At 40.3% G+C, this 27,491-nt stretch overlaps 1 protein-coding gene across 6 annotated transcripts in view; it reads right to left on the bottom strand.

Moving 5' to 3' along the window:
* The window catches only part of Nme7 (NME/NM23 family member 7), a 391,631-nt gene that overhangs the window by 56,308 nt on the left and 307,832 nt on the right, over window positions 1-27,491 (bottom strand). For all 6 annotated transcript variants that reach the window (XM_051147748.1, XM_051147749.1, XM_051147750.1 and 3 more), the window contains exons 6-8: window positions 24,960-25,010; window positions 22,621-22,828; window positions 21,321-21,426 (exon numbers count right to left, since the gene is read on the bottom strand). In XM_051147748.1, the coding sequence (XP_051003705.1) occupies window positions 21,321-21,426; window positions 22,621-22,828; window positions 24,960-25,010 (365 nt within the window). The remainder of the gene's footprint in view (window positions 1-21,320; window positions 21,427-22,620; window positions 22,829-24,959; window positions 25,011-27,491) is intronic.

The following is a 27,491-nucleotide window of genomic DNA, read 5'->3' as shown; positions in this document are numbered from 1 at the left end:
TCTATGATGTGTTACTTTTAGGCCTGTGATTAGACCACCAGGCATGGCAGAAATCCTGGCAGAGCAAATCGTTTACCGCATGGCCAGGAAGCAAGAGAGAAGGACTGGGTTCCAAAACTCACCGTAAGGACGTATCTCCAATGATCTAACGCCCTTTCACCAGGCTCCCCCTTCCAGTGTCACCATGAACTATGTCATTAACATCTGAGTATTAAGAGGACACTTAAGATCCAAAATACAGCAGACTTGTTATGTTTTATGCTACTATTCTTTTTTTAAAAATATTTATTTATTAGGTATATAGTGTTTTGCCTGTATATACAACTACACTCCAGAAGAGGGCACCAGATCTTATTGTAGATGGTTGTGAGCCACCATGTGGTTGCTGGGAACTGAACTCAGGACCTTTGGAAGACCAGTCAGTGCTCTTAACCTCTGAGCCATCTCTCCAGCCCATATGCTACTATTCTTAAAATAAAAATTTAGTATAACTGTTAATTTACTAATTCACAATGGGTTAGATTCAGTTTAAGTATTTAAATTAGGAACTAAGAAAGGCATTTAGGATATCTACTATTGATCAATTATCTGACCATAAAATCCAACCTAGTAGCAAATAGGCTTATAAAAAAGATTTAATTTAACCAATATCATTTCTGACCCTCCACTTATACCACGCATCCAGATATAAAATAACATTTTCTTTACCAACTTTATAATAAAAATCACACATAAACTCATTGCAAAGAAATAGAAGGAGTTACCAATATAAGAGCTTTATAGATGTACCCATAACGTAGTGCCTGCATAGTGAATTCAAGAATGCAGTAAGGCAGCAAAGTGTGGGCAGGACAGACAGACAGACAGAGACTAAGACCCTCAGGGAAGGGCAATCAAATGGCATTCTTCTCTGTGAAGACAGGATAGGTTTAACATAGCAAAAGAGGTGAGGAAGGGCTAGCTGGTTTCAATAAGATAACAGGTTTAAGACTGAAAAGATCAGGAAAAAATTTTAAAAAGTAGGGGACTAAGGAAAGCTGGAAACTGACAAAGCTGGGTTCTGTGCCATGGGGACTTCTAGCTTCCCACGAGGTAAGACGCCTCCTGATTAGAGAGGTGAACTCCTCTGGGGCTGGAATGAGAACAAGTCCCACGTGAAGATGGCTCTAGCTTCTAGATGTTAATGAGTGCGACTTCCCAGTTGCACACATGTGCAGAGCCACTGGTAGAAACGCATCAGTGTTAGAGCCAAACGCCATGGAAGACCGAAAAGCTAACCCCAAGCCATTTAAGCATTCATCCCAATATGGACAAAACAAATATTTTCCTTACCTAAAATTAATTCTGATGTTTGTTACCTTTTCAAGAAACACACTTCCAAAGCTTCTCAAAGCTAGCTGGGTTTGCATATATTTTTAAATCAGTACCTGGTTTTGTTTATTTTAGCTACCCAAGGTCACAGCCAAGGAGACCTGCAAAGTTAGACACAATATCTCAGGAACATTGCTTCTTCTGTTGGTTTCAAATGGCCCTGGCATCTCCAGCTTCAGGAAGGCCATTTGCTATTCACACACAGGCTTCAAAATAGACACATTCTTGGCTACAAATCAAAACACTCTTGTCCTTGTCTGTGTAGTGTGTACTGTATTCAAATTCTTTTTTTTAACTTTTTATTCTTTGTGAATTTCAAATCATGCACTCCAACCCAAATCACTCCCCATCCCTTCATATCCTCCATCTGCCCTTGCAACCCCCCAAAGAAAACAAGATATAATAATAACGATAACAACAATAATAGTAACAACAACAACAACAACAACGTCTTCGCGTGGAAGCTGTAGTGTGTCACACAGTACACCCTTTTGTCCACACATCTTAACCTGCAAATGTTCATTGCAATGGGTTATTGGTCTGCTCAAGGCCTCTGGCTTCTGCTACACTAACAATACGGGATACTCGGGGCTCCTCTTGGATTTCCTGTTGTTGCCCTGTGTCATGGAGACCCTGAAGCTTTGGATCTGCAGGATTGGCCCTTTCACCAGTTCCAGCAGATGGGACAGATGCCAAAGCCCTGGATCTGGGCCTGAAAGGAAGCTGAGTTGGTCATCCACCAGGTCTCCTATGTCCACACCACCAAGCTGAGCTCTCCAGCACTGCCCTAGCTAGCTCACTCAATACCACAGCAGGCAAGGAGCAAGGTCAGCTCTTAAGCACTCAGGACCAGTTCATCTCCCCCTGCCACTAGGGTCAGTTCTACTCTGCTGCCCAGGTGAGGTGCAGGCCCTACTTTCCCACCTGCTGCATGTGATGACAGTGATATATTTAAATGCTCGCCCTTGTCGGTGCAGTGTGTACTATATTCAAATGCTCGCCCTTGTGTGTGCAGTGTGTACTATATTCCAATGCTTGCCCTTGTATGTGCAGTGTGTACTATAATCAAATGCTTGTCCTTGTCGGTGCAGTGTGTACTATATTCCAATGCTTGCCCTTGTCGGTGCAGTGTGTACTATATTCAAATGCTCGCCCTTGTGTGTGCAGTGTGTACTATATTCCAATGCTTGCCCCTGTATGTGCAGTGTGTACTATAATCAAATGCTTGTCCTTGTGTGTAGAGTGTATACAGTATATTCACTGGTATAGACCACTTTTCTGCTAGTTCCTGGTGTGTTGATAATGGGGGAGCTTTGCTGCTGGCGGTCCTCAAAGTATGGTGTCAGCATTAATTAGTGTGAGCATGACCTGGAAACCTAACAGAAAATCAAGATGCTTCAGCCTGTAATCTTAGATTCTTGAGAGTCTGAGGCAGGAGGACCGTGAGAAAGTCACAGCCTTTCTATACCCATAACTCAACCTACACAACCAAAGGAAACCATAAATGTATACTTGGTTTTTGTCTTAATTTCTATTCTTTATTATTTAACTTAGAAATCATAAGACACATAAATGAAAAAAAAAGTGTATCATGAAAGTAAGCTTTCTCGCACTGCAGTTCCCAGCAAAGGCATCCGTCGTTGTGCTCATTTCTCCCATGGTCATCTAGAATATTCAACCCATACACATGCACAGGTGTGTGTGTGTGTGTGTGCATACATACATGTACATATATGCCATATGCTTTATGCTGTACTTAATTTCCACATATTAGTTGTAAATAAATTAGTTGTACCTTATGGTAGAGCATATAGCATACACGTGAAGTATAATAAATAACTTTGGAGGGAACCACCGTCTACACCAGAGGCGGAGGCGGGACCTCACTGCAGGCCTCCGCAGTTCTTAGCCTTCCCCCAGAGGTGACCGCTTGGCTCTGGGATGATCTTTCCTTTGTGCTTTACCATCTATGCATTATTATTATTATTATTTATTTATACTTAGGGTAGATAAAGGGCAAGGAGAAAGGGAAGAACAAGAAAAGACAAACTAAAGAAAAGGGAGTAGAAAAGAAAGTTAAGACAAGCGAAAAGAACAAGGGGTTATAGGAGAGAAAAATGAAACATAAACCAAAAAATATGCAATCCATTTTAAAAATCAGAAAAATAAAAGCAAAACACTACTAAAGGTAGAAATAAAGAAAAGTAGGGAGACAAAAAAAAAAAAAGGTAGATATAAGATTACCCAATAAACAAACAAAATTAGACAAGTGTATGAGATTATGGAGATAAAAAAAAAAAAAAAAAAAAACCCATAAAAGATTGTGTAAAGTTTGGTCAAGTGAAATGTCCATGAAAACACAATGAAAAGAACAAAATGGATTGAGGGTTGGTTACCCATGCTTTATGCTGCTGCTGCACTCATACTGGATGAGTGTCTGAGAGCCCCAGAGGCCTTTGCTTTCCTAGTTGCATAGCAGCGGCCTCTGCTGGTTACAGTAAGGTTTTTAGTATGTGCTGGACTGATTGCCCCGCCCTTCTGAGACTACCAATTTGTATTGTACCCTGAGGTGGCTATGAGGCAGGGGGTTGCTCCCAAATGGACTAAAGTGAGAAATGTAGCCACAGCTCCAAGGTCTGCACGAATTCCTGAGCATCAATACCATGGAGGGCTGTGGTGCAGGTGTCAGTGCCCCTGGAGCTTTCCTGAGCATCTCTACCAGTAACACCTACAACACACACCTGGTTCCAGAGATAACTGGTCTAGCTGTGGACCTCAGAGTCAGAGTCATTCTCAGTGAATGAAGTCGGCTTTCAGGCACCGGAGGCGAGACTTTCTTTATACAATTCACTCTCTGGGATGAGCAGTTTGCATTTTCGGGTTGTCAGCATCTGGCCCTCCTACTCTCCACAGCTATATTCAGAGCTATCTTTTACTGAGACTAAGGTAGGTTCCCTGTAGGCACTTTGACTTATGACTGTTCTTAGTCTCAGAGGGTACCTCAGCATTAACAATAGGTTCCCTCACTGGGCGTGGTGGCGCACGCCTGTAATCCCAGCGCTCAGGGAAGCAGAGGCAGCCAGATCGCAGTGAGTTCCAGGCCAGCCTCATCTACAAAGCAAGTCCAGGACAGGCAAGGCTACACAGAAAAACCCTGTCTTGAAAAGCCACCACCACCACCACCAAAAAAACCAATAGGTTCCCTCAAGACTCCTAAAAACAGATGCCTAGCCACAGTGCTCTGAGGCCAGCAAACTTGGCATTTCTAACTCACTCTACCATAGAAGCCACTGTTTCAGCAAATCTCAGAATGAGCTTGAAGCATCTGAAAGCTGGAGCTTGTCTTGAGGGCATGAATGCGAAGAATAGAAGAAGTGCTGATGAAAACAAACTAGCAGTCATGTTCTTCAGACAAGCTACAGCCCGTATGCACAGTAAGCTTCCGACTACGTGCCTGAAGGACCTAAGTGCTAAAGAACGCCTTAGCCAAGTCCAGGGCCAATAGGGGAGGGAACTGCACAGTCACCTGAATAGGGATGTGGGGTCTGAATGAAGATGGCCCCCGTAGACGCACAGGGAGTGGCATTATTGGGGGGAGGGGTGGCCTTGTTGAAGGAATTGTGTCACTGGGGGTGGGAGGGGGGTGGCTCACTGTCCCTTCCTGCTGCCTGTGGATGTAGATGCAGAGCTCTGAGCTTCCTCTCCAGCACTATGTCTGTCTACATGCCACCATGCCTCCTGACATGGCGATAACGGACTGCACCTGTGAACTGTAAGCCAGCCCCAATTACGTATTTTCCTTTATAAGAGTTGCTACAGTCGTGGCAATGTCACATGTCTCTTCACAGTGATACGACCCTAAGACAATCAAGAATCATAATTCACTAAGGGCCACAGTACATCAATTAAAGAGTGGGCCCTGGGCCTCAGCTGGGCAGCACAGTTGAGCTGGCTCTGGTGGCATGGGTGCTGGTTAGCTCGAGGGCATGAGAGCAGGAGAGATGACCCTGCTCCCTGCTGCTAGCAGCACTGGGTGAGCTAGCCAGGGCAGTGCTGGAGAGCTTGTCCTGGTAGTGCGATGAGGGAGAGCCAGTGGGATAACTAGCTCAGCCACCACCCAGGCCCAGATCTGGGGCTGTGAGTTGGCCTACCCCAACATCTATACCATTTGTGAACTGCTGGAGCTCATGAAAGGGCTGGTCCTGCTGCTCCAAAGCAGAAGAATCTCTATGACTCAGAGCAAGAACAGGATAACTGGGAGGAGTCCCGGTGAGGATCCAATATTGATGGTGTGGGAGAAGCCAGAGGCCTTGAGCCAGACTCGTTGTAATGAACATTTGCAAGTGAAGACGTGTGGACAGAGGAGTACACTGTGGGACTCACCACGACACACTGCAGCTTCCATGACGAGATGCTTTCTATACTTTGTCTTGGTTTTGTTGTTTGTTTTTATTTTCTTGGGGGAGGATTTGCAAGAGTGAAGGGCAGATATGAAGGGATGGGGAGATGAGTAGGACTGGGGTGCATTATGTGAAACTCATAAAGAATCAATTAAAAAGTTGAAGAGGAGGAGGGAGAGGAGAAGAGGCAGCAGCAGCATCTTGGAGCTGGGAGCGGAACTTCCATGGCACTACTACAATAGACAGTGCTCTGTGAACTTTGGTGAGCACTACAGCCACTTGAGTCTGTCGGCCATGCCTAGTCAGACTTTTGTTTCAGTAGCTCTAGAGAAGGGCGCAGAGATAAGCATAGAAGACATCTGAGTTGTCCCGATGAATACTCAGTTTGAGAATAACTAAACTGAAAACTTGAGGGCAGACAGCATAGGTGCAAAGAGAACACTAGCGTAGTCCCTGGGGTAGGTCAGTTACTGTCATATGATGGTGGTCCTCAGCTGTTCCTCTGAGAAGCTTCTTAGTGGTACCTTAGGTTTAGGATAATTTCTTAGTGGGATGGGCATTGCATTAAGAATGGGTATCCAAAACATTCTGTTCTGCCAAAGTACTCTTTCTAACACACTTCTCCTTTGGCATGGTAGCTATTTAATGAAAATAACAGCAGAATATGATCTGTGGCTACACACGTCTCTTGGTAATGCTGCAAGAAAATCCAGCTTTATGGAAATAAAGAGACTGAGATGTAACAACATCAGGGATCGTCAGGACAGGTTCTCAAGTGACACTGCAATTTAAGCTTTCTAAATGTAAATTGTAGATATGTCATTTAAATTTCTGTTTAAACTTCCTTTATGCATATAAAAATTTAGGAAATATTTTACATTTAACTTTGAGTATTTTTAACATTTATCTGTGTGTGCTGTATGTGTTTGCATGTAGATGTGAATACATGCAAGTCTGGTGCACATGCATGCAGAGGCCTGAAGGCACACCACTCCTCTTCCACTCTCTACCTTGTATTTTGTACCTATTTATACTTTACTATATTTTTAAATTATTTTATTTTATGTGTATGAATATTTTGATTGCATCTGTATCTTCATCATGTGCATGCCTGGTGCAGAAAAGGTCACTGGATTCCTTGGAACTGGAGTTACAGACAGTTGTGAGCCACCAGGTAGGTGCTGGGAATTGAACTTGGGTCCTCTGTAACTACAACAAGTGCTTCTAACCACTGAGCTATCTCTTTAGCCTTCCTCTGAGACAGGGTCAGTCACTGACTCTGGAGCTTGCCAATTGGCTAAGGCTAGCCAGCAAACTTGGGGACTTCACCTGTCTCTGTCCTCTGCCTCAACATTAGCATTAGAGATGCTTGCTCCGCCATACTGAGCTTTTTGTTGTCTTTTGTTGTTTTTTAATTTGATACTAGGGATCCCAACTCAGGACCTCCATAGAGTGCACACAAGCACTTTACTGTGACTGAACTATATCCCCAGGCCACACAATTTTTTCCCAGTAAACATTTGTAAAAGAAGTTTAAATAATTCCCTTTTCTCACTTTTACTATACTTGAAGGTTAAAGAGCGCCCCCACCATTCAGGCAATGACGTGAAACAACCTGACATGTGACTTGACTGGTTAGCTGTTCAACTGTTAGGTTCTAGGTATGCACAGAAACTTCTAGACAATGGTTAGTGCCGACAGCTATAATGCTCTCCATGACAGTGTCATTTCCCTTCTTATGCTTCGCATGCTGGTCTGTCAGAGGGCTAATCATCTATTAGAGGACAATATCACCAGCCATTAGGAGCTGATGATAACTAAAGTGCACGTGACCCGACAGAAGATGGCACTGGTGCTGCCCCTTCTTCTGGCCGTGTGCACGAGTGCCTGTGTAACTGCACAGTGACTGAGCAGCACAGACGCTCCTTCCTCCCACACTTTGCTCTGTTCTGCAGACTGCTTCCTCCCTTCCTTCTTCTAACCAGGAACTGGGCCAGGCTCTAGGGAGGGGGGGGTCCAGGGAGTTGGAGGGCATGACATTAGTTTATTAAGAAAGATTTGAAAAATGGAAAAATAAGAAAGCACAATCTGATATTGGAAGACCAAGAGATGATGCATGCTCCGTGGAAGATTAAAACTGCCCAAATTCTGACAATATAGTTATAATCAATCAGTTCTTCTGAGGAAGGAGTAGAAGATGCAAAGAACAGAGGGTGCCAGGCTTCCAAATGACACGGGAAACGGTGGGAGGACTTCATGGTTATAAAAAATGCTAAAGAAACATGGTCATTGGAAGGGACTCTGACTGAGCCGACAGCCAGTTCTTCCACCCTGCATACATGCACATCCTTCATTCTCAAGAAAACCTATGGCTCAAAACCTTTGCTTTGTTGGTTCATTTCCAAGCCACCACCAGGTCTACATGCCTGAGTTGACACTTGGAACACACAAGAGGCCTGTGTGTGTGAACAGGGAGTGAGGTACTCACCGCAGTTGCTTTACCAGGGCTGTCTTCATGGCAGCTGTGACAGAATGGCCTGTTCCTTGTAAGGAAGGCTGGCAGCAACCTGAGCAAAGTGAAACTAACTCTGGCATACTTGCAATCAGTCTTGAAAGAATTTGAGAACAGATTTATGCCATATATGCTCTCATTCCTTACTCATTCTTTAGAGGATTCTGAACTCGAGTGAAACATAGGGGAAGCCTTAGACTCCATCAGATGATTTAAATTTTAGAACAAATAAAACTATTGAGTAAAGATGGTGGGCTAAACACTGACCTGGTGAAGGAGAAGTACCACTTATATAGAAAGGGAGAGTCAGCCTCAGAAAGCCACGAAAGAGAAACAGGACAGCTGAAAGGTACAGAAAACTCAATTGTGAAGCATCAAAACCAATAGAGCTGCACCCGCTGCTCAGACCCGGCTCTGGGGAAAGAAAACCCAAGCCTCATCCTGAAGTTAAGTCAAGGGAGACCATGCGGAGAGCCTGGGGCATGAGAAACAATCACACACTGGCCAGCTCAGCTGAGCCCCAGCTGACGGAATGGAGCCACATGCCTACATGACTGCGGGTATCCTGCTGCGGGATTATCAGCTGATGGCACACAAAATCATGAATGATAACTAATTATTTTTAAAACACTAAGTTTGAGGGGCTGGAGAGATGGTTCAGTGGTTAAGAGTACTGTCTGCTCTCCCAAAGGTCCTGAGTTCAATTCTGAGCAACCACATGGTGGCTCACAACCATCTATAACGTGATCTGATGCCCTCTTCTGGCCTGCGGGTGTACATATGCAGGCAGAACACTATATATATAATAATAAAGAAAGAAATCTTTTTTAAAAATCACTAAGTTTGAGGCTAGTTTTTTTTGTAAATAAAGACACAGTTAAAACACTACCGATAACGGATTTCAAAATATTTTTGGAGAGCCTCTAAAATTACTATTAGTAGCTAACTTTTATCACAGTATAAACTGTGCTAAGGCCATCATGTATTTAAAATTATCCAGGAAGTAGATTTTATCACCTCTACTAAACAGATGGGGAAAGGCGGGCCTTAAGGAAATCAGGGAATGCCTCTAAGATCACACAGTAAGCGGCAAAGCCATGGAAGGGTACGAGTCACTCCAAACAACAGACAGTACAAGCACTGTTGCCAAAGCAGGATTTCCACAAAGCTCTTTCCCACTGCTTTCAAGATTCTTTAGTTTCTTCTAATTCGGATGAGTAGAGATCTTCTGTGTACACTGTGTATCACAGGCTCAGAAGAGTCCCTAAGGCTCCTGAAGTCTGAGACATCACGGTTGCTAGGCACTGTGACTACTGCCTAGCAACAGATTTTTCTTTACTCTAGTCAACTGTCAAGAGTATCACTGACTTCCCAAGTCAAGATGTTAGTTATTAAGATCATCAATTGTATGAGTTTTTATACAACTTTGTCAGCTATGGTTTTGATCAGTTGATTCAAATATTCATGGTACAAATAATCCCAGCTATGGAATGAGATGGTTCTGGTTTGGGGCTATCCCTATCACTTCTTAGATTCCACACCGGATAGTATGGTCACACCCCAGGCAGACTCCGAATGTCACAATATGAAAGTCCCTCGGCCGAGGGCTGAGCCTGGGGCTCTGTGCACACAGACAAGCACTGCATGCTGAGCTGCATGCTGAGCTGCATCTCCAGCCCTAATGCGCACTCTCTGTAAGGACTCTACTGTAATGTACACCAGTCTCTGGGAGCTATTAACTGCTATCCTTTCTCAAAGTCATAGTTCTTAGCCAGGCTTGGTGGCGCACGCCTTTAATCCCAGCACTTAGGTGGCAAAGACAGGTGGATCTCTGTGAGTTTGAGGCCATCCTGGGCCACAAAGCAAGTCCAGGACAGCCAAGGCTACACAGAGAAACCCTGTCTCTAAAACCAAACCAAAACAAAAGTTATAATTCTTTGGCAAGGAGGGAGCAGAATTCCTGGGATTCTTCCTAATTAACAAATCACTAAGGACATTTAAAGTTCCTGGGAAAACTGATGTCCACATGGAGAGAAATGAAAGTACACCCACACCTATCACTTTGCACAAAGAACACCTCCAAGTGGATAAAAAGCCTCATGTAAAACTTAAAACACTGAAATTCTGGAGGAAAATGCAGGTAGTACCCTATATGACATAGCTGTAGGAAAGTACTTTCTGAGTAGTATTCCATTTGCTCTGGAGTCAAGACCAACAACTGATAAGTGGGACCTGATGAAACTAAAACAAAACAAAACTTCTGTATCACTAAGAAAACAAACAACCAAGTGAAGAGGAAACCCACAGAATGGGAGAGAACCTTTGCCAGCTATACATCTGACAGATACATATTCACAATACACAAGAACTCAAAAGACAAAGAACAAAGAAAACAAATGACCCATTTTTTAAAAAGGCCACAGATCTGAACAGAGAGCTCTCAAAAGAACAAACAAAAATAGGTAAGAAATATCTTTAAAAGTGTTCAACATTTTTATCAGTTGGGGAAATGCAAACTAAAGCCATTTTGAGATTTTATCTTTTCCAAGATAGAATGGCTAAGATCAAGAAAACGACTGACAACAAATGTTAGCAAGGATGTCAGGGATTGCAAACCGGTTTAGTCACTATGGAAATCGGTGTGGAGAATTCTCAAAACACTAAACATAGATCTACCATATGTCCCAATATATCACTCACTGGTATATGCTCAATATCCTACTCCATACGTATGTGCTCAGTTATGCTCATCATCACTACAGCCATAATAGCGAGGAAATGGAAACAACAAAGATGTTCTTCAACTAATCAATGACTAATGAAAACAGCTTCCATATGGAATACTATTTATAATAAAAAATGAAATCAAGGAACTCAAAGGTGAAAATATGGAACTGAAAAATATCATACTGAGTAACTCAGACTCAGAAAGACAAACACCATCTACTCTCTCATCTGTGAATGCTAGCTCTTAATTTTTAGATGTGAATATACAAGCTGGAGTAATGGCAGAAACCAAGAAAGTAAGGGAGGAGAACACCAACCCACCGACAAAAACTTCCATCCAGAATTTACCCTGCTTTCAGGATAGGCACGGATTAAGCTAGAGCAGAGATCAAGGGAATGTGCAACCGGTGCCTGGCCCAATCTGAGCCCCTCCGTGGGACAGCCAACCTCTGATACTATTGATGATGCTCTACTGTGTTTGCAGATGGGAACCAAGTATGGCTGTGCTCTGAGAGGCTGTGCCAAGCAAAGGATTGGAACAGAAACCAAGACTCACAGCCAAAGACTGGGCAGAGTGTAGAGAGCCTTGCAGAAGAGTGGGTTGGAGGTGGGGGATAAAATGAGCCAGAGGGGACAAGAGCTCCACAAGATGATCAACACTCCCAACTAACCTGGGCCCAGGGTGGCTTGCAGAGACTGAAGGACCAACCAAGGACCAAGCATGGACTAGACCTAGACCCTCTATACATATATGCCCAATGGGCAGCTTAGCTTCCATGTGGGACCCCCAGAAAGGGGCTGGGGGCTGTCTCTGACATGGTCTCAGTTACATGCCTTTCAATCACTTCACCCTGGTGTGAATGCCTTGCCAGGACACTGTAAAAGAGGAAGTACACAGTCCTGATGAGGCTCAAAGTGCTGGGGGTGAGGTTCTCCATTTCTGAGGGGCAGGGGACAGGGTATAGGGGGGTGATGGAGGTGTGGAGGGGAAAGACCAGGAGGAGAGGAAGGAAGGGGCTGTGATTGAGATGTAAAGTGAATAGGGTGGAGGAGGAGAAGGAATCCTAGCGAGGCAGGCAGATGGGCACAGGTGCTATGAAGGGTAAGTGAGAAAGGAGGGGCATGGGAAGGACTGCGGACATGAAGGGAGGGAGGTAATAGAGAGGGAGAGGGAGGAAGGAGAGAGAAACTAAGTTTGTTTGAAATACTATAGGGAAACATATCATTTTATAACACTGACCTAAAATACATATGGTATATGTGTATGTGTGCACACATAGTTTAAATGGGGTTATACCAACATGGGATGATACTCCTCCAAAGAGCCATAGACTAACAAAAGCTGCAATGCTAGGAATTGGAAACCTCCCTTCACGTTACTGATCAGGGAAGTCCAAGAGACTCCAAAACAACACAAGCGACTGCCATTTACTGTGGCTGCCTCCCAGAACTTGAAGGTAAGACCCAAGTGTTGAAGGCACCAGCCATCTCAGACACAGGACTTGGAGGAATAAAGCCAGAAATGACCTGGAAGCTTCCTGCTTGAGGACTAGTTCTCAAAGTATCCAAAGGTGCTATGCAAGCAACCAAGGGAGAAAAGCAACTAATACCTCTACACAGCTCTAAAGCCTACAAACCACAATAATGACCAGCCCAACAACCTATCCCAAAGGGTGCAATAGTGGCACAGCTGCCACAGCTGCCTAACTGGACTTCAGGCCCACTCAACGGAAGGAAACTGTAAACCTACTCGACTGCCTGTGGCCGGAGAGGTCATAGACCCCAGAGCAGAACTTATTACTGCCATTTTCCGTAAGCAATACAATTTTAACTATATCCTAAGAAAGTGTATCTGTAGGCTTCGACCTTCTCCAAACCGACTTTATCTGGGGTTCTTTAATGCTTACACCTCCCTTCCAACCCACCTGCCCTAGGTAGGAGAAAAAGGAGGTTTATGGGAACAGGCAAGGTAGACCATTTTTATACTCAGTTCCTTGGAGCAATTCCCATGGTGCAGTCAGCAGGATTTTAGCAGAAAAGCAATTCAATCAAAGTTGCTGCTGGAACCTGGAGCAGCAGCCGGAACCTGGGGCAGCAGCCGAAGCCCAGAACCTTGAAGCCTTCCCTGGCGTAGTTCTCTCTAGGAGCGTCTCAGCCAAAAAGTACCAAGACCCAAAAAGCCCCTGCCTCCTGTTTTGGGCATATTTATATGCCTCTCAGAGTCCGTACTAAAATGTGTTTCAGCTGGCAAAAACCAAACCCCTGCATGAGGTGGTTCGTCTTCTAGTGGATAAACATCACCTGCTCTCTCACAAGTCTGTTCCCCATCCCACACTTAGGATCAAAACAAAAACATGTTTGTATCCACTACATGCACCTCTTACTCCTCATTAAAAAATAGAGACCATTACAGGGATCCACAACTGATCACAATACAAGGAATGGGTGATGTGGGGTGCCCAGCCTCAGGCGGTACATCTATCTATAACAGAATCTCTCCACCTAAAGCTCAGGGAACACTGAAGAAGGGTGGAAAGATTTAAGCACAGGTGCCAGCTGCTAGACCTGACAGGAAAGCTGCATCCATGAGCTCTCAACAATATGGCTGCCTAAACAAGACCTGCATAATGACAATACCACCGGACATGCCATGTGGATGGTGGGATGTCATAAAGCCTACCATTAGATGAAGAGCCACAAGCAAGCAGTGACAGCACAGAGAGGGAAAACCAGTTTGCTCCAGGGACAAGCCACCTGATAGGTTATCAAATCCCATGTAGTTATTCCTGATCATAGGAACATAAGAGCAACACTAAATGGACTCAGCCATGAATTTGAGAGGATATGGGGGATGCACAGGAGGACTAATGTAAATACAGTAGTCAAATATGAAATTCTCAAAAAAAGTCAAATTAAAAAATAAAGTTTGTAAAACTTAAAAATTCTTGGGGTATAAACATTAAGCATTATGCATTTAAAGTAATATTCTTACGTGTAGTTTAATATACTTGAGAGCATCTGATAGAAATTCCATCTGTTTAACTCATTCATACAGGGCAGAGAACTACAAAATTTACCTTCTAAGTAAGCCTGGCCTAAGCTTTTTTGTTACTGTTGAAACAAAGTTAGTTTTATAATGCTTCAATTCAATGTTTCTACAACAAAAATGCTCACACCTGCTCTACACATTCTAGAAGCTGAATGTCATGAAGGACATTTAATTTAAGAAGCTGGGAGCCTAACTAATCCAAGCAGCCCCATAGCAGGAGACAGAATGGACAGGGTGGTCTTGCAAGGCTCTTTGCCTGTCAGGCATCAAAGCAACTCTCCATGTAAACACTAAAACACTGAAAGAAGTTCTTTTTTAAGAAAAGTTTTAGAAGTGATAACACATTCTGGCTACCAGTCCTGTTCCATTCAGGCATCACCACAGTCAATTCTGACAGTTAAAACTGTCCATGTTCTAAGAAATGCTCTGCAGCCGATTAAAAACAAACAAAACAAAACAAAACAAAAAACAAACACACAAAAAAACCCCAACTCAACAGTGCTTTCATACTTTTATTTTTAAAATACTATAATTGCTTTAAAATATTCTCATTAAAACAATTAATTTAGCTGGGTGGTGACACATGACTTTAAACTCAGCCCTTGGGAGGCAGAGGCAGTCAGATCTTTGTAAGTTCAAGACCAGCCTGGTCTACAGAGTGAGTTCCAGGACAGCCAGGGCTACACAGAGAAACTCTATCTTAAAAAACAAAACAAAAATCAAACAAACAAAAACACTAAATTAATTTTATAACCCAAACAATATTAAAATACAGACTACAAGTTTCTTTATTAGGAATTTTGACCCAGCTCCACATAATCATGGCATATATAAACTTCAAGGTTGAAACAAAGCTTAAAACACCTTCATACTAAAGAAGCAAAACTTCAGGATGAATTATGTTATAATCGATGTAATAAAACTATCTAATACATAAATCTGTTATAAGAATGGAAAACTAGGAAATCTTCAGTCTTAGTTAACTAGGAAGTCAATATTTTTAAAAGCTAAATTGTTTGGCCATGCCATGTGCAAAAGGGGCATTCCCAGTTTAGTTAGCCCCTCCTGCCTGGCCCCAATCACAACAGGCAACCAGAAAGCAGCTGCTTGGTGCTGTACACCCGCTCAAAAGCCCATGGCTAGGAGGTCACAGTCCCTAAAGAGAAACCTACTCCTGTTGTTTTGCTAAATGGCTATATTATCAAACTGCCTTCTAAATATTTATGTTTATACCCATAGATTTGTACTGCTCTCAACTTTGGTCAGAGAAGCTTCTTCAGTGGGCAGTAGTATATGCAGAGACTCTTAACTGGTCAAAGTGATGAGAATAAGTGATTCTTGGGTTTTTAGCTTTAATTAGGACATTTATACCAACCTTCCCAGTCACACTCTTTGCCAAGGCTCAGAGAGCATCAAGGAAGAAGGGGCAGAAAGAATGTAAGAGCTGGAAGATGGGAGGAGGGAGTGCTGTGAACTGTGTCTTCTGGACATGACACAGTTGGATGCATGACCTCATTGTTGTTATGGTTATCCACACAAGATGAGGCCAAGATCAGTCAATACTCCAGAAGGAATTACTAATTGGGTTCAGTGCAAGGCTGAAGGGTGAGAGGGAGTGATGGGAGGGAAGAAGAAAGGAAGGAAGGCAGGAAGGAAGGAAGGAAGAAGAGAGGACTTGAAAGTGGAAAGAGGCTGGGAGATGTCTAGGGCTGGTAGAAGGGGAGAGTTGGGGTGGATATGCTCAAGATACATAGTATGAATGATACAAATTGTTAAAGAATCAATAAAAGAAAGCAGCTGCTGAATTAGTTCCTTTTAAGCAACAATTCCACTTTATGGACTTAATTTAGATATAGACTTTAACTGAGGAAAATAATCAAATTCCCTTTTTCCTTAAACCATGATAGGAATCTTACTTTTTGTCCTGTGGATGTTGGGTTTTGATAACATTTTATTTTTATTTTTTTAAAATATATTTTATTAATTTATTCATATTACATCTCAATTGTTATCCCATCCCTTGTATCCTCCCATTCCTCCCTCCCTCCCATTTTCCCCTTACTCTCCTCCCCTATGACTGTGACTGAGGGGGACCTCCTTCCCCTGTATATGCTCATAGGGTATCAAGTCTCTTCTTGGTAGCCTGCTATCCTTCCTTTGAGTCCCACCAGGCCTCCCCATCCAGGGGACCTGGTCAAATATGGGGCTTGGTAGCATTTTAAACTGCGCTGTTACTAGGGGATCTTTCCACTTTACTTGAAAGTTAAGCTAACGACACTAACACTGGTAATGGTAATAAAAGAACAGTGATCACAATAGCAACAGTGTCTGAACACAGCAAGTGTTGGGTACTTGCCAACTACCTTTCATATAACATAAGAGCTTAATCCCTGGTCAAGAAAGAGTATAGCATTATTGTCAGGTTATAAATACGCAAACAGGATATAAAGGCAAAAATAATTGATCCAATATCTATGAGTAGTTATCAACAGAATAGTATTCAAGGAACATAATCAGATTTCAGAATAAAATTATCTACCCATGTCTCTATAGTTAACCTTTAGAAGAACTCACTGAAGTGATTTAAGCCTGTTTAAATATAAAAATAATATATGTAACAGAAATTCTTATCTTGATACCTTTCAATTATGTTACTTTGTAATATTTCAGTTATCTATCTATGTAACTATTAAGTTATACAGCTACTATTTTCTAATTTCCTGTGCTTTATGACTATTCATTTTATTGACAGAATTAAATTAACTACATAGAAAAACATTGAGAACATATAAAATATGTTGTATAATTTTGAAATTAAAAATAAAAACAAAACAAAACATTCACCTGGCTTTACTTTCTTTTAAATTCTGAGCTCCAAAATAAAAATGTATTTTAATCTAGATATAAAAAGGCTATATAACCTCAAACACATTTTTCCTCACTGTGTATTTAAAAACAACAACAACAACTAAAGTTTCTCCTTTTCCTAGCCCTCTTAGCAGTGAGAAGAGAAATGACAGCAGGCTCGGAGATTAAGTGTAGGACTAAGAATTAAGACTGCCTACATACACATGACTAATCTTTATGCCCAGAAATTCTTACCCTGAAAGATAAGGATGTAAGTCAGTAAATGACTTCATTGTGCACACCAGGAACTCTCCCAAACCCATTTATGCCAACAGTAGACTACTCAAACAGCCACTGTTTCACAGTTTCCCTCCAACTGGGCAAACAACTTGCTTATCAACAACTTAAGGGACAGAGTCATGATTCTGACCCACTGTATGATATTCCAACCCAAAAGTATGGTATGAACTTTGCACAGTCTCATCAGGTCATGCAAAGACAGAAGACAGTATTTTCCAATGACCTCTCCGCAGGCCTGTCTAGGAGGAGGACTGCACTAAGGCTGTGCTCTCCTTACAGGTTAGCTGGCAAGAAACCCAGTGCAGCCAGTGGCCTGTGTGTCAGGATCTCAGGGGTTTTGGAGGAAGTCAGCATGTGACCCACCCTACTTTACTCCCTACCTTTTAATTTCATCATTGCCGCCCATAATAAAAGTCAAATATACCAGCATAAGGGATTATTACAGAAAGAGATAAAAAAAAAAATGACAAAGGCTACAAGAAATTTGAAATAAGACTTAAAACTTAAAATGTCATTATTAACCTAATGAATTGAGCAAATTATAAATTTCAAAACAATCATGAAGTATCACTGTAATCCAAGTTTAGAAATAAAAGAAAAAAGTTGTTAAAAAACCTTAAAAATAAAAATTCTTGCAGGCATCTAAGAAGATTTTATAAAAAATTATTTTGCTGAATTAATTCTATATCTTAATGTTTTCAAGGGTAAAAACTAGATGGGAATGTGGCTCAATAGCAGAGCCCTTGTCTAGTTTGAGAAAACTCTGGTTTTCATTTCTAGTACCAAAAAGCAAAGACAGATGTTTTAAAGAATAGCTCTAACCAAAATTATTTAAATGTATAAAAGTAAAAAAATGTGTGTGTAATAAAATTGAGTATTTTGACATAACTAATTTATGTATTTTAGCATATCTCACTTCTATTTATCTATGTGATAAATTAGGTTATATAGCTAACTTTCTTTCTTTCTTTCTTTCTTTCTTTCTTTCTTTCTTTCTTTCTTTCTTTCTTTCTTTCTTTCTTTCGAGACAGTGTTTCTCTGTGTAGCCTTGACCTGGACTCACTCCGTAGACCAGGCTGGCCTCGAATTAATAGAGATCAGCTTGCCTCTGCCTCCCAAGTGCTGGGATTAAAGGCATAAACCACCACCACCTGGTGCTAATATTTATTCTAATCTTGCTTTATTTTACCTTTGTCTCACATTTTTTCTTTATAAAAAAGTAAAGCAAGAGACGAGGATTTAGCTCAATGACCGAGTGCTTGCCTAGCAAGTGCAAAGCCCTGTTTGGGTGCTTAGAATTAAATCACATAAGTATCTAACTGAATAAACATATTAAGATGCTAAAGCTTATCAATTTAAGTAAGAATTTGTTTTCTTACATTCAAACTAGTGCTACATTTGTACATGTATATGCATATTTTTTAAATCTATGAAAAAAGATTTTTAAATAACATTTATAAACATATCCCTACTACTCTAAAGTAGAAACATGACATATGCATACGTATTTGTGTGTGTGTATATATGTATACATGTACATCATATATATTTAAATGCACTCACACACACACACAGACAGCCTTGGGGACATATATGCTATGCTACATACACATGCACGTGTACATATACACTTGCATATATGCATTTACATATATCCCTGGGCAGGAAAAATAAGCATAGCATTTACCAGTAATTTAGAGGAGACATATGAAAATAGTGATAAATTTGATATGAAACTTTAGACTATATCTCATTATTACCCCAGAGTCTGGTGGTCATCTATTTTGTTATCATTTCCTGTGAAAATTTACCAGCCATGTGACGTTCTTGTGTTTGCTGATGTTGAGAACACGAAAATTAGAAAACACAGTGTTTGAACAGAGCATGGTAGCATATGCCTACAAGGCCAGTGCTGAGTAGACAGGAGATCAGGAATTCAAGGTCATCCTTAGCTACAGAGTGAGTTTCCGGCCAGCCTGTGTGAAATGAGACCCTGTCCTAAACAAATAAACAAACAAACAAGCAAACACAACCAGAACAGAACAGAGTCTGGACTCTGGGCTTCCTACTCTATGTTAAGGGTAACAATTTATACCCTCACGGGGCTTTGGCTTGCTTATCTGGAAAAGAGTGATAACTCTACCTATGAGGTGAACTTGCTCTGCCCATTCAAGGAGATGATCGCTAAAGTCCTGACCAGCCTGTTATCTGACAGTGTGGTAACTGGCATAAGTGTTTATATACCCATCATGCATGGAAATGCCCCATAACTATGCTACTAAAGAGCAGTATGGTAATAAAGCACTTTCTAAATAATTAAAGATGCATTAATTATGCAACAAGATATTTAAGGTTCATATCCTTTCAACCTATAACATGGCTTCTAGAAAAGTAGCCAGATGAAATAGTTAGAAATATCATCAAATATTCATGTAGAAAGATATTCTTCAAAATCTTTATTTTTTTCCCTTTTATTGAAAATAGATTTTCCCCTCTCATACAATATATCCTGACTACAGTTTTTCTTCCCTCAACTCCTCCCAGTCCCTTCCCATTTTCCCTTCTATTTGGATCCACTCCCTTTCTGTCTCTCATTAGAAAATAACAGACTTCTAAAAGATAAAAACAAAACATAAATAAGAATAAACAAAACCCATCACATCAAAGTTTGACAAGATAAACCAACAGAAGGAAAAGAGAATAAGAGAAGGTGCAAGTTATTTTTAATAAAAGAATTGGAAACAACCCAAGTATCCAAATATCATACATATGATTGTTATGGAATTTTCACTCAGAATATTCATGAAGCCTGAAAGCCAGAAATGCCCACAAAATTAAATTTCAGAAACAGAATATAGACAAACATTATGCGCATATGTCTGTATCACACGTGCACAGACACAAGTGCAGAAGAAAGCACACCAAAATATTAACAGTAACAATTCTGATATTAGGAAGCTGTTTTTATTTTCGCAACAGAGTCTTGCTATATAGCCCAGGCGGGCCTCAAACTCACTATGTAGCTCAGGATGACTTAAAAAACATGATTGTGCTGTCTCAGGCTTCTAAGCGCTAAGATTACAAGTATGTACCACCATGCCTGGCTTAGGTAAATTTTTATTGTCTCATATACAAACATGTAAGTTTCAAGGTTTTCTACTGTAGGTATGCTTAGAATGCATAAAAACTCCACTCTGTCCTATATATTACTCAGCATCTTCTAATTTCCAAGGAGTATCGTTTAAATTTACATACTATTTCCAAAACAACTTGGAGTAGGTGATAGACATGTACACAACAGACTCAAACAAATAGAGGAGGAAACAAATAAAAGCAAGAAATAAACAGTGTATCTGTGTACGTATGCACACACATCATGTACATAGACATATGTACACATATTGAGAGAAAGACAGACATATAAATACAGATATTTATGTCCATCAAAGAACTGTTTCGGATACAGAGGACTGGAGGGAGTATCTCCAACTTCCTCAGTAAAGATATGCTCTGGATGTAATAAACATTGTTTAATTTTTAAAAAATGTTTATTTTATGTGCATGAGTGTTTGGTCTGCATGTAGGTATGTGCACCACATGCATGCCCGGTGCCCTCAAGGTCAGAAGAAGGCATCAGATCCCCTGGAACTGAAGTCGTGGATGGTGTAAGCCACCATGTGGCTGCTGGGAACCAAACCCAGGTCCTCTGCAAAAACAATAATTACCCTTAACTGCTGAGCCATCACTCCAGACCTATAAACGATTCTTTAAAAGATGCCCTTGGAGTGCTATCTAAGTGAAGTGAGTGAACCTTAGTAATGTGGATGGAAAGACAGGAGGAAGATCAGAAGGCAGGTTAGCAAGATCTGCTCACAGCATGAACCAGCACAACCATGGCCAAGAGCCCAAGGAGCAGCTGCCAAGAATGCAGACACCACAGTAAGGACAGAAATTCAGACAGGTTTCCCCTTAAATGGAGCCTTGATTCATGTGCCTTCAAAAAAAGAAACTGAAATATTAAAGTATTCTTTAATTTCATCATGTAAAACACACCAAGACAATAAATGTCAACAAAATAAGCTATTGTATTAAACCATCTACGACATCTACTTACCTTCACTGATGGCATGGGGTTTGATAATGCAACAGGTGGAGTTGGTAAATTTAGCAGTGTTTGCTGGTCCACAACCTCCACTTGAAGGGAAAAACAATTCCATTTCCTGAAGACAGAGAAGATGGGAAAAGGGACTTTGACACTGATGATCCCTTACCTGAAACTTATACACTATTTCAGGAGATATGTGATTGCTTTGAAAGTTTCATGACAGAACGTCTTTGTCTCCAACTTTCTAAATGTGAATTTACAAAGAATGAGTAAATTAGCTCCATGTCAAGGCTTACAATCAGAAGAAAAGCAATGGTAGGACGTCATTGTGTGAACTCTATTATAAGAAACAAGGTCTCCACAAATTCTGAGAATTGGAAAAAAACATTATGAAGTACTCACTTTTCCCAAAGAACGGTTCATAAGTACAAGTGTAATAAACAGAAAAATTAATATTTAGGAGTCTGAGAACTATAGTTAATTAACAATAATTTCCAATAGTTCTATTACACACCAAAATGAGCAGTATACTATAGCCTCCTTCACACAGTGGTTATCTGCTTTGCCCATGGCTCATTAAGCCAACACGTCAGCAATCTGAATCAATCACAAAGATGCTCACATGAGTCAATTCTTTTAACTACTTAAATGCTGCCCCTAAGCTTTTAGCACTATTCTTTCCACTATGCTCTCCATAAAAACCTGTGTCATGCTCCAAAACCTCTGCCAGTGAACAAAGGATCGTCGGAATACTCTCACCTCTACAAAGCTTTCCCTGCTGCCCCCGATCAGCGCCACACATCTGTCACAGCTGTAACTGTTTAAGCACTTGTCATCTACCACATTGTACATTGGAAGAAAAAAGCCAACTTGCAGAGTTTAGTAGCATCCAAACACCTAAAACAAAACCTGCCCTGGAGTAAGTACTTCTTTTCCCTAAATTCATATTTGAAAGATCAAACCTCCCATTCAGGACGCAGATGCAAGAGGTTCATTGCTAATACAAGTCCCCTGGCCTATATGACAAGTTCCCAGCCATAGTGAGTCCCTGACTCTAATTTACAATAAAATAATTCAAAAGACAACAGTTATGTTAAAATGCTATACTAATGAATTTTCATATTTGATTAAAATGCATTAATTATATAGAGTAATAGGCTTCATGGGGATGTTTTCATAGACGGACAACACACACTGTGACCGTCTCCAACCCCACATGACCCTGCCTTCCTTGCCCCTGTCCTCCACCATCCCCTCCTCTCAGCCTCCTTTCTACCTTTATGTGTAGATATCTGTCAGAACAACTTACTCTGGCAGCAGACGCAAAAGAGTCAGGGCCGTGAGCTGCATTTCTTATGCCGTCTGTCCCGAAGAGGGCTCTGATGCTTCCCGGGGCATCTGAACGAGCTAGCCCGGAGTTTGCAGGTCCAAGCAATCTTTTCCACTCACATATAGCATCATCTCTTAAAATCTCCATGGCAATAACAGGCCCACTTGTAATAAACTGGATCAGTTCACTAGGAAACAGGGAAAAGCCTGGGTTACTTCTCTGTCAACCTAGCATCTGCCTTAACAACGAAGATGCGTTAGGATGAAGATGTATTGTGATCTCAGTTTCTGGGCACAGTGAAATGTGTAGATACAGGCAAGGAAAATCCTCGTGAACAGAGTGCCTGACAGTGATCTAGTTCGCTATAGATCATTGCAGAAGTTATGTCACGTTCTGTTTGCAAGAGGGGGGAAACCTGCTCAGTTCAGATGATTCACCAACTTAAAATGCATATTGTCTATCTAATCTTTCTCCCTTACTCTAAAAAGGACAAAAGTGATTCTGCTTTTATTTTCATGTGGTTTCCCACAGCAGCCCAGGAGAACTTTATAATAACAAAAAGACAAGCGTATTTTATAACATTTTCAATAAGAACTTACTTAATTTTGTAGTGTGTAACTACTGGAATGCAGAGAGCAGCAACTCTAAATCAATGTGATAATGAAAAAGAATGCCAACAGGCCTTCAAAACCAGGCCTTCATTAGGAGAACGCCTGCTCTGGGTTACGATACACTAAGTGATCAACCATACACACAGGTTTTTATTACAAGTTTATGTCTGAGACTGAGTTCCCTAAGAATGAACAATGACACTTCATTTTATTTTTCCATTTCTTCATGCGCACAAGATGCGATGATGAATTTAACCTGAAATAAGTGACGTCCCAGCCCCTTACTTTCTTAAGCAGAGGCAAAACAGAGGGAGGACAGGACTTTCTCAGAGACAGGAAGACAGTGCAACAGGCCTTTCTATGCCTGTTACCTCCCGGCTGCTTTCTATACTAGCTTATCACCCCATCATCAATTACTCCAGTTCACTTAGAAGAACATTTCCAAGAAACACCACGTAGAAGGAAATATCTATACCCACTATACTAAGAAGACCAGACCTCCTCAAAACATTTTGCTAGGCTTTAGCAAGCAAAACAAAACAAAGAGAAGAAGGAAGGATTAAGGGAGGAAGGAGGGCTGGAGAGAGGCGCAGAGGTTAGGAGCACTGACTGCTCTTCCAGCTGTCCTGAGTTCAATTCCCAGAGACCACGTGGTGGCTCACAACCATCTATAATGTGATCTGATGCCCTCTACTGGCACGCAGGTGTACATGCAGGCAGAGTACTGTATACAAAATAAATCTTCAAAACAAAAGGAAAGCATTTAACTATCAGAATATCAATATAATCTACATATCAGAATCTATACCATAAAATTAGATACAACCTCAAAAAATTTCAAATTAATGCTTTATTAATACAAAATTCTCTAATATGACTGTAGCATGTAACAAATGAGGGAATGGTGGGCTACTGAGAAGAAATTGATCATGAACTGACTTCTGGTTACTGTAGCCTGTCTTTTGTTAGTTCTCAATGCCATATAACTAGTAATTAATTCATTAAAACTTTCTGCATATGAATTATATATAAGGTATTAAACTAGGAGTGTGATTCAGTGTTATAAAGACATACAAAGAACCTAAAACAAAGAAATAATTGATATGTATATATATATACATACATACATACATACCTAACAAAGTTTAGGAATATTTCAGAATATCTGATTAAGCTATAATACAGTAATTTTATTAAATAAAGTTCTTTAAAAGTAGGATATGTAGGATATCAAATAAAATGCCTATTATAGCAGATTGGCTAAGATTTCATTTGCCTTTATTAGAAATTTGCTATTCCTTTGTCAATAGCAATGAGTATGCATATTATTCACTTTAATTACATCCTAAATATTTATAATAGATCTCTGTTTCTAACATACATTAGTAGCCATTGGAAAAAAGTATCTATCTATCCATCCATCTATCTATCTATCTATATCTTTACTTGGCTCTGTGACGATTGCTTTCTACATACAAGATACCAAAATAAAGACCTTAAAAGCATAACAAAATTTCCAACATAAAATATAGTTCAAAATATACTTTTTCAATTCAATGAAATATAAAAAGATGTTTTTAAAACAAAAAAGTCATCCTTGTAATTCTGACTAAAGGTTCAAGTATTGAGTGGTGGGTATGAGAAGTCTTATCTAATAAAATATGAAAAAAAACAAGCCCCAGGTCAAGTCCCAAGCCAAGTACATACTTATAAAAGGGCCTTGAATGATGGTCTACATGAAAGTCTACTGCTTCTTTCCTATAAAATAATAAATAAAAGTAGTTAAGGTTTCCAAAAATAGTGTTTTAGCTTATATTAACAAAATAAAATTAAAACATATATATACATATATGATCTGTATATAAATTAAATTTTTTTCACCAAATAGCATATTATAAGTATGGGTCCTACTTATGCTAAGATATAAAATTAAAATAAGAGGATGTTTTTACTATTTTATTAATGTTACACTTCATCTGTCATCCATTTTACTAGCATCTCACTGACAATGTTAAATATCAGATCGATAAAAATGTTTGTTATTTAAAGTCTAAACAAGCTACATAAAAATGAACAGACATCTTCTAATTGAAAACTCGGAATTAATTTTAAGCTTTAGAATTCTGCCTACAGCTTGTTTTGATTTTTTGTCATGTGTTGGGGATAAACCTAGGGCCTCACTCCTGCTAGGAGGGAGCTCTACCACACTGAGCTATAGCCCAAACCCCTATAGCTTTTAATTAACTAGTTTTTGCTTAATTCATAATTAGATATTTTCAAAGAAAAGATCTATATATTTGTATTTTTAAAAACTGCTTGATACCCGGGCATGGTGGTGTGTACCTTTAATGCCAGTACTCAGTAGGCAGAATCAGAGAGAGGTGGATCTCTCTGAGCTTGAGGCCAGCCTGGTCTATGAAGGGAGTCCAGGACAGCCAGGGCTACACAGAGAAACCCTGTTTCAAAAACCAATCAAAAAAAACAAATAAACAAAAACTGCCTGATAAATTATACATATTAAAATTCACCTTTTCACTAAAAATATCTAGAGATAATAAAGATACTATAAACTGGAAAGCTTAAAGGTCTAAAAAAGCTTTCTTAACACCATCAGAATCATGTGTCTTGCTTATAATTGTGTACCTTTCTTATTGGATTTAAAAAGAATTTATACTATGTAACAAATATATATGTATATATCAACTAATTTTTAAGATGTGAATTTATTTTACATGTATAGAATTTGGCCTGCATGTCTGTTTACCACATGCATGCAGGGCCTGCAGTGCATCTAAAGAGGGGTCAGGTCCCTTGGAGTTACACACAGTTTTGAGCTGCCATGTGGGTGCTGGAAACGGAACCTGGGTTCCCTGGAAGAGCAACCAGTGCTCTTCATTGCTGAGCAATCTCTCTGGCTCCTCAACTACTTTTTTTTTTTTTTTTTTTTTAAGTAGCAAATAAACTAAAAGTATTTGCTAGCAAAAACCCCATGACTTTTTAGATCTGAGAATGAATTTTGAATCCAATGCGTTTAAGATCTTACCACCCATGGCTACGGGGGTCATAGATCATTGTGGGAAAACTATTGTTCTCTAGCTAAACTGACATAGTGTCAAGCTGTCTTCTACACAACTGTTTATATCCATCGATAAACGCTGATCTCAACAGCCTTACTCAGATAAGCCTCTTCCCAGTGTACAGTGATGGATGCCAAGATTCTAGGATGCTCAAGGTACAGAGAAAAAGATAGATGAGTGCTCAGCCCTAAACAAGATATTTATTCCATCAGCTCTAAGGTTCAGGGAATATCCCAGAAGAAAGCCGGAAATGTAAGAGATGGAACACAGGGAGAAGAGTGTGAAATGTTATCTGTTGGGCATGACGCAGCCATTGAAATCAGGAACTCATAACTACTGTGGCTGCCTACACGGGGTGTGAGCGAGACCGGAGCGGTCAATAGGAGTGCAAGTAATTTGTTATGAAGTATTACATACTGTGCTACACTTTTACACAACTGGAAGCTCAATTTGTTGTCTACACCAGCAGCGCCTCAAACAAGTGTGTGACCATGACATGATGGCTGTGACATGACTGAGTGATCAAAAATTCTCATCTCCATTGGAATTTTATGAGACCGCCACCATATATGCAGTCCTTCACAGACTGAAATGTTGTTATGCATTACATCACTTCATTTATTTCTGTCCTACTTTGAATCAGACACTGGCACTGAAGAGAGACACATTTGGCATTGTGAATATTCCCAAGATAAATACAACTTTATCCTGGAATCACAATTATTTTGTGATAGAAAAGGCTTATTAGGATAAGTCTTATTTTCATCAGATAATTAAAAAAATATCTAATTAGGTTGAATCGTATCATTGTTTGGAGAAGTAAACAGACATACTCGCATAGACATAAGATGAGTAAAATGAAAATAAACATTTCTAATGCATCCCTTTTGGAAACCAGAGCTAACAGAAATCATTAGATGTTCGTATCCTCTTATTTTCATACAGTATAGTATTCTTACATTGAAGAGATTATGTCAAGAATTACTGTTATGAAAGCAAATGGGGAAATAGAAGTCACACAACAACTTCTAATTGCTTGGAGCTCAGTCACTGTCTGCTGATTATCTATCGGCTGGCTTTATCATCCTGATAGTCTGTATTTCCATTCAGTAAAAGGTTTCCCGTTGTTGTTATTGTTGTTCTGTGGGCTGTTTGTTTAGTT

This window comes from Acomys russatus, chromosome 6 (genome assembly GCF_903995435.1).
Source record: "Acomys russatus chromosome 6, mAcoRus1.1, whole genome shotgun sequence".
In the NCBI taxonomy this organism is placed as follows: domain Eukaryota; kingdom Metazoa; phylum Chordata; class Mammalia; order Rodentia; family Muridae; genus Acomys; species Acomys russatus.
Note: the sequence above shows the minus strand (reverse complement) of the source record. Positions and strands in the feature narration are given on the sequence as shown.